Genomic DNA, 9,804 nt, shown 5'->3' with positions numbered 1-9,804 from the left:
CAGAGATGGGATGGTACAAATGTAACATAGATGCCAGTTTCGACAAGAACATGGGTAAGACAAGTGTGGGTTGGTGCGTTCAAGATTACATAGGTCGGTTCATCGCCGCTGTAAGCTCTTGGGTTCATGGGAATTTCTCTATCATAGAAGGTGAAGTTATGACCTTTGATTGTTGCTGCCAAACAACTATCGAGTTGAGGCTACACTAATGTTATTTTTTATATTGATTCCAAGACTGTTGCAGATGCTATTTACCATAGTCGTATTGGAGTATTTGAATTTAGTTCTTTAATTTTCAATATCAAATGTTTGTTGTAGACTGATTCTAGCTTTGAGGTGAAGTTTATTAAACAGCAAGTTAATATGGTTGTCTATATGCTTGTTAGAACGGTGTCAATCGTTACTGAATCAACTAACGATTGGTAGAACTCTAATTCATTTTTCTAAAGAAGCCTAAAGAGAATAAATTAAAACAGGCGCAACAACCTTGAAAAACCAAATTCACAAAATAACAAAACCAGATCATGTTTTTGTTCAATAAAAAGTAAAAACAGTGGTCCATGTGTTTAGAGTATGCATTTTCTTTAAGTTTTCACTTCGTCTTCTTCTCTGCCTCATCGGCCTCCCTTCATTGGTATGTTAGTGCACATAAAATATTATAAGCTCAACAGCTATTTGAGCGTCTAGAAAACAAACTATAAACAAATAAAATAAACTATAAGCTCGTGATAAAAAAATTGTTACCAAATAGACGTTTGAACTTATAAATTATAAAACATAAGCTATAACTTGGCTCGTTTGAACTTATAAATTATAAAACATAAGCTATAACTTGGCTCATTGTTCCCAAACAGATCCAGATGTTTGTATTTTATTCTACCTTGTCCTTCTCGTTATCAAAAACTAAAGTTGAATCTATATATACTACGAAGACAAAATTTAAAACAATATGTAACTATGTATCATCGTAAAATTGAATTTAATTTCATCTTAGGATCAGGTAAGGAGCAAATTAAAAACAAAAAACAATGGCCATGGATTTTAATTCACATCAAAAGAGGCTAAACCGGAAACACACATGTGTAATTTACAGTACCAGAGCCCACAAGGCACAAGTGAAAGGTGAAAGAACGGACACCACACAAGATACTTTTTATGAAAAATGGAGTGCCGTATATGAAAGAGAGCAAAGACAAAACAACAAGAACTCTCACTCGACGGCAATGATGACCGCGTGATCATTTTAATCGGTAATTAACATCACACATGAGTAACCTAAGTGAATTAATATCATCCATTGGATTAACATAAATCAAAGGATAGGATTTGGTGTCAAGGTTCATTTGACACCTTGGTGTCATTTGATCATGATCTAAAATAAAAATATTCAGCACAAAGAAGAATTTATGTAAATAATCTACAAATTAACTGCCAAACAATAAAAAACACTTCTTTCTAAACCACATTTTCAGCTTCATATGTATCTTCTCCTTTTTCATTTGGAGTCAAAGGAAAGAAACCATGGAACTGAAATAACTCACTTAAAACCTCCTTTAAAAGATTACGCGGCACCATTGAATCAAATAAACCCTTTTCGAATAAAAATTCAGCCGATTGTGAACCTTCAGGCACTTCCAGATTCAACGTTTGTTCAATTACTCTTTTACCTGCAAATGCAATGGTTGCGTCTGGTTCGACAATACAGATATCCCCCAACATCCCAAAACTAGCTGTTACTCCACCAGTTGTAGGAGATGTAAGTATCGGTACATAGAATAACTTTTGATTGGTTTGATACTCATGTAAAGCAGAAGAAATTTTAGCCATTTGCATTAAGCTCAAACTTCCTTCTTGCATACGCGCTCCTCCGGACGCACATACTATAATAAGAGGTAAGCGTTGATTGGTAGCATATTCAATCAACCGAGTAATTTTCTCACCCACTACGGATCCCATACTACCCCCCATAAACTCAAACTCCATAATACCAATTGCTACAGGAATACCATGTAGTTGACCTGTGCCTGTTTGAACTGCCTCTAGTAATCCTGTTTTTTGTTGATAAGGATCAAGACGATAAGGGTCCTCTTCTGAATGAAATTCGATGGGATCCAGAGAGACCATATATTCATCAATAGGATTCCAAGTACCTGGATCAATCAAAAGTTCGATTCTATCTGAACTGTTCATTTTCAAATGATATCCACAGTGTTCGCAGATATTCATTTTTTCTTTCAAAAATCTCTTATAATTTAATCCATAACAATCTTCGCACTGAACCCACAAATGGCTATAATCTTTATTCGCAGTGAGTTCGTTAGATCTTTCTAGATTAGTAACATTTGTTTTGTCTTCATTTGTGTCATTTGTATCATCAATACCAAAACCAGTAAGTATGTCTACTCCTGTCACTAGGGAGTTTGTCAAATTACTACGGAATTTTGAAGCAAGATTATTAGCATAATCAGCTATTCCTTGTTTATCATACCCAGCAGAAGAAACCTGAGAAAAAAAAAATTAAAACAGACAAAGGCAACATAGTGATGCAACGGTACTCGCTATACACCTATCTTCCTCATGTATAGTATTCTAACTCTAATTCTAATTACAACAATATATTTAAGAGAACCTTTGCATTAGTATTTAATTATAATTAAGTAGCAATTGGTACTTGATTTATCATATCATATAAATAATAATAATCATCATTTTCATGTCAATTTTTATGCACATATGTCACACTGAAACTTTGAACTTATTTTCTAGTTTAGTTACAAAATTGACTGTGAAAAATATGAATCAGGATTGTTGAGATCAAACCTTTTCAACAGCATGAAGAGCCACACCGTGACCACCAACACCAGCACCAGTTATCAACGAATCGTAATCGAAGGATGATCCATAAGTGCTGCCATTGTCAGAGCGCGCAGCGGATACTACGGCGGAGTATTGACGACGGAGAAGCTGGTGGAGATTACGGTTGAGAGAGGTTGAAAAACCTAAACCCAAGGACTGGCGTCTGAAACCGCAGAAACGGAGGTTGAGAGGATTGGTGCCGGTGGAGAGTGGAAAAGAGTGATGTGATCTGGAGATTGTGGTGGCAGATGATGCGGGAGACAAGGAGAGTGAGAGAGAGGATTGCATTTTGAGAGAGAGAGAGAGAGAGAGAGAGAGAGAGAGAGAGAGAGTGGAAATGGAATTGTAGAGAAAGAAGGAAAGAGAGATCTGAAGAAGAAGGTATAAAAGAAAGAGATGAACCTCGAAGAATCCGTTGGGAGTTAGGAGGAAAATGAGAGAGCGGAGAAAACAAAGAGCGGCGGATAAACCATAAACCCACTTTACTGTTTTAATTATAGTTTTTTTAAATAGTGAAATCAAATCAGCATAGTATATTTTTGAATATTTTCTATCTATTGGAGGAACAATACCTAAACCTGTGGATGCTCCAGAATCTTTTCGATTGTTCGTTCGAGAACTACGATCTTTGGCTCTGGAATTGAATCATTTCCTTGTATCTGAGAAAGACTTCCAGATGCAAAGGAAGGAAGTTTAATTGGACTGAATCAGAAAGAAATGGAATTCTATGATTGATCAGTATAAACATCAACACCTTCGAATTGGATCAGTTTCTCCTGAACAAATAAGTGCTTGGGCAAAAAAAATCACTTTCATTTTAATCGACCGACAAATTTCTATTTTTTATAGATATTTTTTCTTTTTAAAACAATATCGTAAATAAATGTTATTATATCAATAAAATTGTGGAAATTTCGTCCATGATCGCCCACTTTCGCCCACTTTTATGTGGTTGGCCGCTCATGATCGCCTTCCGACTAACTACCGCAGGAGCAGATGGGGAGTGGGAATTTCGCCCATTTGTCATATATGTGGAAATGAAGACGAAACAGTCATCCATACTTTGAGGGATTGCATATATGCAACTCAAATATGGATCAGGTTAGTTGCATCTAACCATATTACTAATTTCTTCTCTTTTAATTGCAGGGACTGGTGCTTCAAAAATCTTAGCAACGAGTATGGAGCGCAAAAAGAAGGTTGGACATCCATTTTCATTGTGGTATGCTGGTATATGTGGAAGTGGCGAAACAAATCAATTTTCGATGAAAACTTTCAATGACCATCAAATCATATTCATGTGATCCTCAAGATGGCTAGAGATATTGACAGTTGCAAGCATAATCATATTATTAGAGGGCAACGGAAAAAGGACACCGTTTTCATTGGTTGGAAGCACCCACCTAAAGGTTGGATAAAACTTAATTGTGACGGGGCTTATAAAGAGTCAGTGGATCTTGCAGGGTGTGGCAGTTTACTTCGAGACTCAAATGGTCAATGGATTCAGGGATACACTCAAAAGATTGGTGCATGTGATGCTCTACATGCTGAAATGTGGGGTATGTATGCGGGAATGAATTTGGCTCTAAGACAAGGAGTTACTCATCTCATTGTTGAAAGTGACTCCAAAGTACTAATTGACATGGTTACAAGGAGAAGCAATCTTAATGGGGCCACCCCCATATTGGTCTGTAGAATCCAGGAGCTCATAAACTTAGATTGACACATCCAGTTTAAGCATACGCGACGAGAAGGCAACAAAAGCGCTGATTGGCTAGCTAATCATAGTTTAGCACATAGTTCTTTTGATGTAATATCTTTGGAGAGTCCTCCTAGAGAGCTCTAGAGTATCCTCTTTGATGATTTTTCCGGGGCTTGCATGCCTAGGAATGTGTGTTTAGTTCCTTAATTTCTTTTTCTTTTGAGCTTTTGCCCTCTTCATGTACCAAAAAAAAAATTGTGGAAACTAGCTAGTGATGTAGCTGCCCCGGCAAGCCTGGGAGCAATTGCATTTGTTTGTCTCCTAATGAACTTAACATGAGAGTTTACACGGTTTGAAACTAAAATAAGAGGAGTGCTAGCAACACACTCTTTAACAAACACACTCTAACACACACTCTCTCTATTGGTTAAAATTTATATGGGTCCCATAAAAGTTATATGGGTCCACATCTTTTTATGGGACCCAAGTGAATTTCAACCAATAAAAGAGAGTGTGTTAGAGTGTGTTTGTTAAAGAGTGTGTTGCTAGCATTATTCCTAAAATAATTATACAATCATTTAAAATAACACCAAAATCAGAGAAATAGTTTCTTTTGTTGTAAAGGCCGTCTACTATCCTTTTGCAATACATTTCAAAATTAGTGTCATGTAGCCGCATTTCTTCAACGAGATATTCTTACGTAGTCACGAGACCAAAAAATTCTATTTGTTCACACACCCAAGAAAAAGTGAATGTAGAAAAAATAATAATTAAATAATATATATGTTTTAAATAATTATATTATATGTTGTGTTTTGTGTGTGAGACCAAATGAAATTTGTTGGTCTCATTACCACATAAGAATATCTCATCTTCAGCCACTTGAGTGCATGCATCAAACCAATCACTTCGCCACTTTGTTCTCGCATCCACCAACCTACCATGATCATCCCTTATGCACATATCAATTCCCACCTTGTTGCGATTAAGCGAGAAAGAAACGTCTACATCACACTTTTACCTGCCACGACATGGCTTGGTCCAATCCGTTTGTTGATGACCCGTCTGAGCTATATTGGCTGATTGACGAATTTGTTGTGCATTTCGTCAACCTGTAATTAAGTGTTTAGCTCGTTCAATCACATATTGATCAGTATCAGTAATAGTATCCCACACTTTATTATTCCCGCGCTTCCATATGCTCTACACTATTACACAGAAAAGTTCTTGCTAGTCTTTATTCAGCCCGTGCAGGATTGAAAACAATTTTCCGCAATATCATGATTAATAGCCAGACCTGCACTAATACGAGTCCACAACCCTTTTCGCGCGAACTGTATATAACATTAAATGTAGTATAATAATTTCCAAAGAAAAATTGAAAAAAAAATATAATGAACTCAAAATATAGTAATGATAAAAATAAAAATATTCAGTTGATCTAAAAAAAAAAAATTCAGTACATTGTACAAAAAAAAAATGCAGTACAACGCCGGATTGATATAGATAATCTACATATTAAAATATTCAGTACAAGCATGGATTGATATTCAGTACATTTCAGTTTAATCTGTATCTTCTCCTTTTACATTTTGAGTCAAAGGAAAGAAACCATGGAACTGAAATAACTCCTTTAAAACCTCCTTTAAAAGATTACGCGGTACCATTGAATCAAATAAACCCTTTTCGAATAAAAATTCAGCTGATTGTGAACCTTCAGGCACTTCCAAATTCAACGTTTGTTCAATTACTCTTTTACCTGCAAATGCAATGGTTGCGTCTGGTTCAACAATAGAGATATCCCCCAACATCCCAAAACTAGCCGTTACTCCACCAGTCGTAGGAGATGTAAGTATCGGTACATAGAATAACTTTTGATTGGTTTGATACTCATGTAAAGCCGAAGAAATTTTAGCCATTTGCATTAAGCTCAAACTTCCTTCTTGCATACGCGCTCCTCCGGACGCACATACTATAATAAGAGGTAAGCGTTGATTGGTAGCATATTCAATCAACCGAGTAATTTTCTCACCCACTACGGATCCCATACTACCCCCCATAAACTCAAACTCCATAATACCAATCGCTACGGGAATACCATGTAGTTGACCTGTGCCTGTTTGAATAGCCTCCAGTAATCCTGTTTTTTGTTGATAAGGATCAAGACGATAAGGGTCCTCTTCTGAATGAAATTCAATGGGATCCAGAGAGACCATGTATTCATCCATAGGATTCCAAGTACCCGGATCGATCAAAAGTTCGATTCTATCTGAACTGTTCATTTTCAAATGATATCCACAGTGTTCGCAAATATTCAATTTTTCTTTCAAAAATCTCTTGTAATTTAATCCATAACAATCTTCGCACTGAACCCACAAATGGCTATAATCTTTATTCACATTGAGTTCGTTAGCTCTTGCTAAATCAATATCATTTGTTTTGTCTGTATCATTTGTGTCATTTGTATCATCAGTACCAAAACCAGTAAGTATGTCTACTCCTGTCACCAGGGAGTTTGTCAAATTACTACGGATTTTTGAAGCAAGGTTATTAGCATAATCAGCTACTCCTTGTTTATCATACCCAGCTGAAGAAACCTAAAAAAATAAATAAAAATTAAACAGACGAAGGCAACATAGTCATGCAACGGCACTCGCTCTTTCTTCCTCATGTATAGTATTCTAACTCTAATTCTAATTCTAATTACAGCAATATATTTAAGAGAACTTTTGCACTAGTACTTAATTCTAATTAAGTAGCAAATAGTACTTGATTTATCATATCATATAAATAATAATAATAATAATAATAATCATCATTTTCATATCAATTCCTATGCGCACATGTCACACTGAAACTTTGAACTTATTTTCTAGTTTAGTTACAAAATTGACTGAAAATATGGATTAGGATTCTTGAGATCAAACCTTTTCAACAGTATGAAGAGAAGAACCGTGACCAGCATCACCAATCAAAAAATCGTAATCGAAGGATAATCCAGAAGTACTGCCATCGTCAGATCCAAAAGTGCTGCCACCGTCGGAGCGCGCATCGGATACTACTACGGAGTATTGACGGCGGGGAAGCTGCTGCTGTAGGAGATTACGGTTGAGAGAAGTTGAAAAACCTAAACCCAAGGCGTCGCGTCTGAAACCGCAGAAACGAAGGTTGAGAGGTTTGGTGGCAGTGAAGAGTGGAAAAGAGTGATGTGATCTGGAAATTGTGGTGGCAGAGGAGGTGGGGGAGAAAGAGAGTGAGAGAGAAGATTGCATTTTGAGAGAGAGAGAGAGAGAGAGAGAGAGAGAGAGAGAGGGGGGGGGAGAGAAAGTGAAAATAAAGAAGGAGAGATCTGAAGAAGAAGGAATGAAAGAAAGAGATGAACCTCGATAAGTCCGTTAGGGAGTTAGGAGGAAAACGAGAAAGTGAAAGTCGATAACTCCGTTGGGCTCGGGCTCTACTTTGACCCGGCGGTGGCCCATTTGCGTTTGCTCTTTATTTTATTTTTATTTATTATTTATTTGGATGGAAGGATCAATGTTTTAAAAACCGGAGATCGAATCAGTGAGAGCTCCGGTTCATGGTTCAACTGGTTCGATCGATTGAACCGCTATTAAACTGTTATTGAACCGAATAATTAAAAATAAATATAATGTTGAAAAATAAATAATAATTTTAGACTCAATAATTTGATTTTTTTTTACATAGTAAAAAAGAAAGTTAGTTCTCCAAAAAAAAAAAAGTTAGTTTTATTTTATAATATATTGGGCCATTATTTTATCAAGTTGTATTGATCCAAAAGCTCAATTATAAGCTAAACCCTAGAATTGAAATATTCTCTCATTCATATTAGTGAGCAGCCTCCACTTCACTTTCTATCTTATTCTCTCATGTAATTTCTTTCTTTTTCTTCTTATTTTCTTGTTTCTTCTTTTTCTCTCTTACTCAGATTTGTTTCATTCCTTTCTTATGTATGACCATCAAGAAATAAAAAACTATTGTGTGACTACAGCAGATCTATTCCTTAATTTCTCAAAATCATCCGTGTATTTTTTTTTTCTTTTTCTTATAACAAATAACAGTGGCATTTTTATGTTTCTGTTTGGCACTTATGTTCCACTGAAAAGAATAACTTTATCCTAGTTTGAAAATAGAAAATAATTTTTTTTTTAAATTCCAGTATTTTTTATTAGAAGAGAACCGAAAGGTTTTTCCGGTTTCTTGGTTCTCTGATTTTTCTGGTTTATACCAGTTCGGACCGGTTCAAAGCGGGTTTATCCCGGTTTAATGGACTAGCGGTTCTGGTACTTGTTTCGGACCGGTGCTGTGTCAGGTTCACAATCGAACCGGCCGGTCCGGTCCGGTTTTTATAACATTGGGAAGGATAGAAAGTGGGGAGGAAGAAAAATATGAAAATCAATAATCAGGGTTTTGTTTGGATACAACTTATAAAAGTAATTTTTTTAATTACAAATAATTTTCTTCTTTTAACATTTATTTTCTCCCTCCTCTAAAAAAATCTATTATTCTATAAGCTACTCTTACTAACTTCTCATTTTTAGCTGTTTTTTTGATTATTTTTAGCATCTGATTATTTTAAAAATTTGTAACAAACAAACGCAAAACAATTAAAAGTGACTATTTTTATAAAAAAAAGTGATTTTTTTTCTTCTAAAATAAGCTATGTGTATGTTTGGTTTGGAGTTTGCACCCCTTGAACGCACGTTTTTCTCCTTAAACGTGGTTTTGTCCTCTTTGTGTCTTGTTTGAGTTTTTGCCCTTTAACGTGATTCTCTCTTGCAAATTTGATTCTATTGGAAGGTGCAAATTGAAGTTTCTGCGTTGAAGCCAAAACCAATTCTTTATTTACGCTTTGCTAACAAATACATAACTTCTTTTCTTCCTTTATTACCCTTATATGATGGGGCCAAAATCATGACCCGGGATTATCTATAACTATTTATCCTCTTTATTTGCAAGAACGTGAACCTGTAACAATAATATCAAAGGATTCCGCTTTTATAGTAGTTTTAATTTCTCTATACGTAAGTAACGTGTTTTTACGTTTTAGTATAAATTTATTTATTAGGCATTTTATTTGATACAGTAATTAAACTCATACTTATATATTGTCAAAAAAACCAAAAAAAAAAAACTCATACTTATATATATTTTTTCTTTTGGACAAAATACTTATATATTTAATAATAAAACATTAATAAATGATTATATAAAATAGAAATGAAAGA

General features: G+C 35.3%; 2 protein-coding genes across 2 annotated transcripts; both read right to left on the bottom strand.

Annotated features, from left to right (window-relative positions):
- Window positions 1-1,271: 1,271 nt before the first annotated feature.
- LOC123923180 (acetyl-coenzyme A carboxylase carboxyl transferase subunit beta, chloroplastic-like) lies at window positions 1,272-3,352 on the bottom strand. Its single transcript, XM_045975851.1, has 3 exons — window positions 3,189-3,352; window positions 2,821-3,158; window positions 1,272-2,502 (listed from the first exon to the last, which is right to left on the bottom strand). Exons 2-3 carry the CDS (start codon window positions 3,142-3,144, stop codon window positions 1,456-1,458), a joined length of 1,371 nt encoding a protein of 456 aa, XP_045831807.1. The 5' UTR covers window positions 3,145-3,158; window positions 3,189-3,352; the 3' UTR covers window positions 1,272-1,455.
- Window positions 3,353-5,972: 2,620 nt separating this feature from the next.
- LOC123923153 (acetyl-coenzyme A carboxylase carboxyl transferase subunit beta, chloroplastic-like) lies at window positions 5,973-7,984 on the bottom strand. Its single transcript, XM_045975817.1, has 2 exons — window positions 7,486-7,984; window positions 5,973-7,155 (listed from the first exon to the last, which is right to left on the bottom strand). The coding sequence occupies exons 1-2, from the start codon at window positions 7,828-7,830 to the stop codon at window positions 6,124-6,126; spliced, it is 1,377 nt and encodes a 458-aa protein (XP_045831773.1). The 5' UTR covers window positions 7,831-7,984; the 3' UTR covers window positions 5,973-6,123.
- Between the last annotated feature and the right edge of the window lie 1,820 nt (window positions 7,985-9,804).

This window comes from Trifolium pratense, linkage group LG4 (assembly GCF_020283565.1).
Source record: "Trifolium pratense cultivar HEN17-A07 linkage group LG4, ARS_RC_1.1, whole genome shotgun sequence".
Classification (NCBI taxonomy): Eukaryota; Viridiplantae; Streptophyta; class Magnoliopsida; order Fabales; family Fabaceae; genus Trifolium; species Trifolium pratense.
The sequence above is the reverse complement of the archived record's forward strand: the minus strand, read 5'-3'. Positions and strand labels throughout refer to the sequence as shown.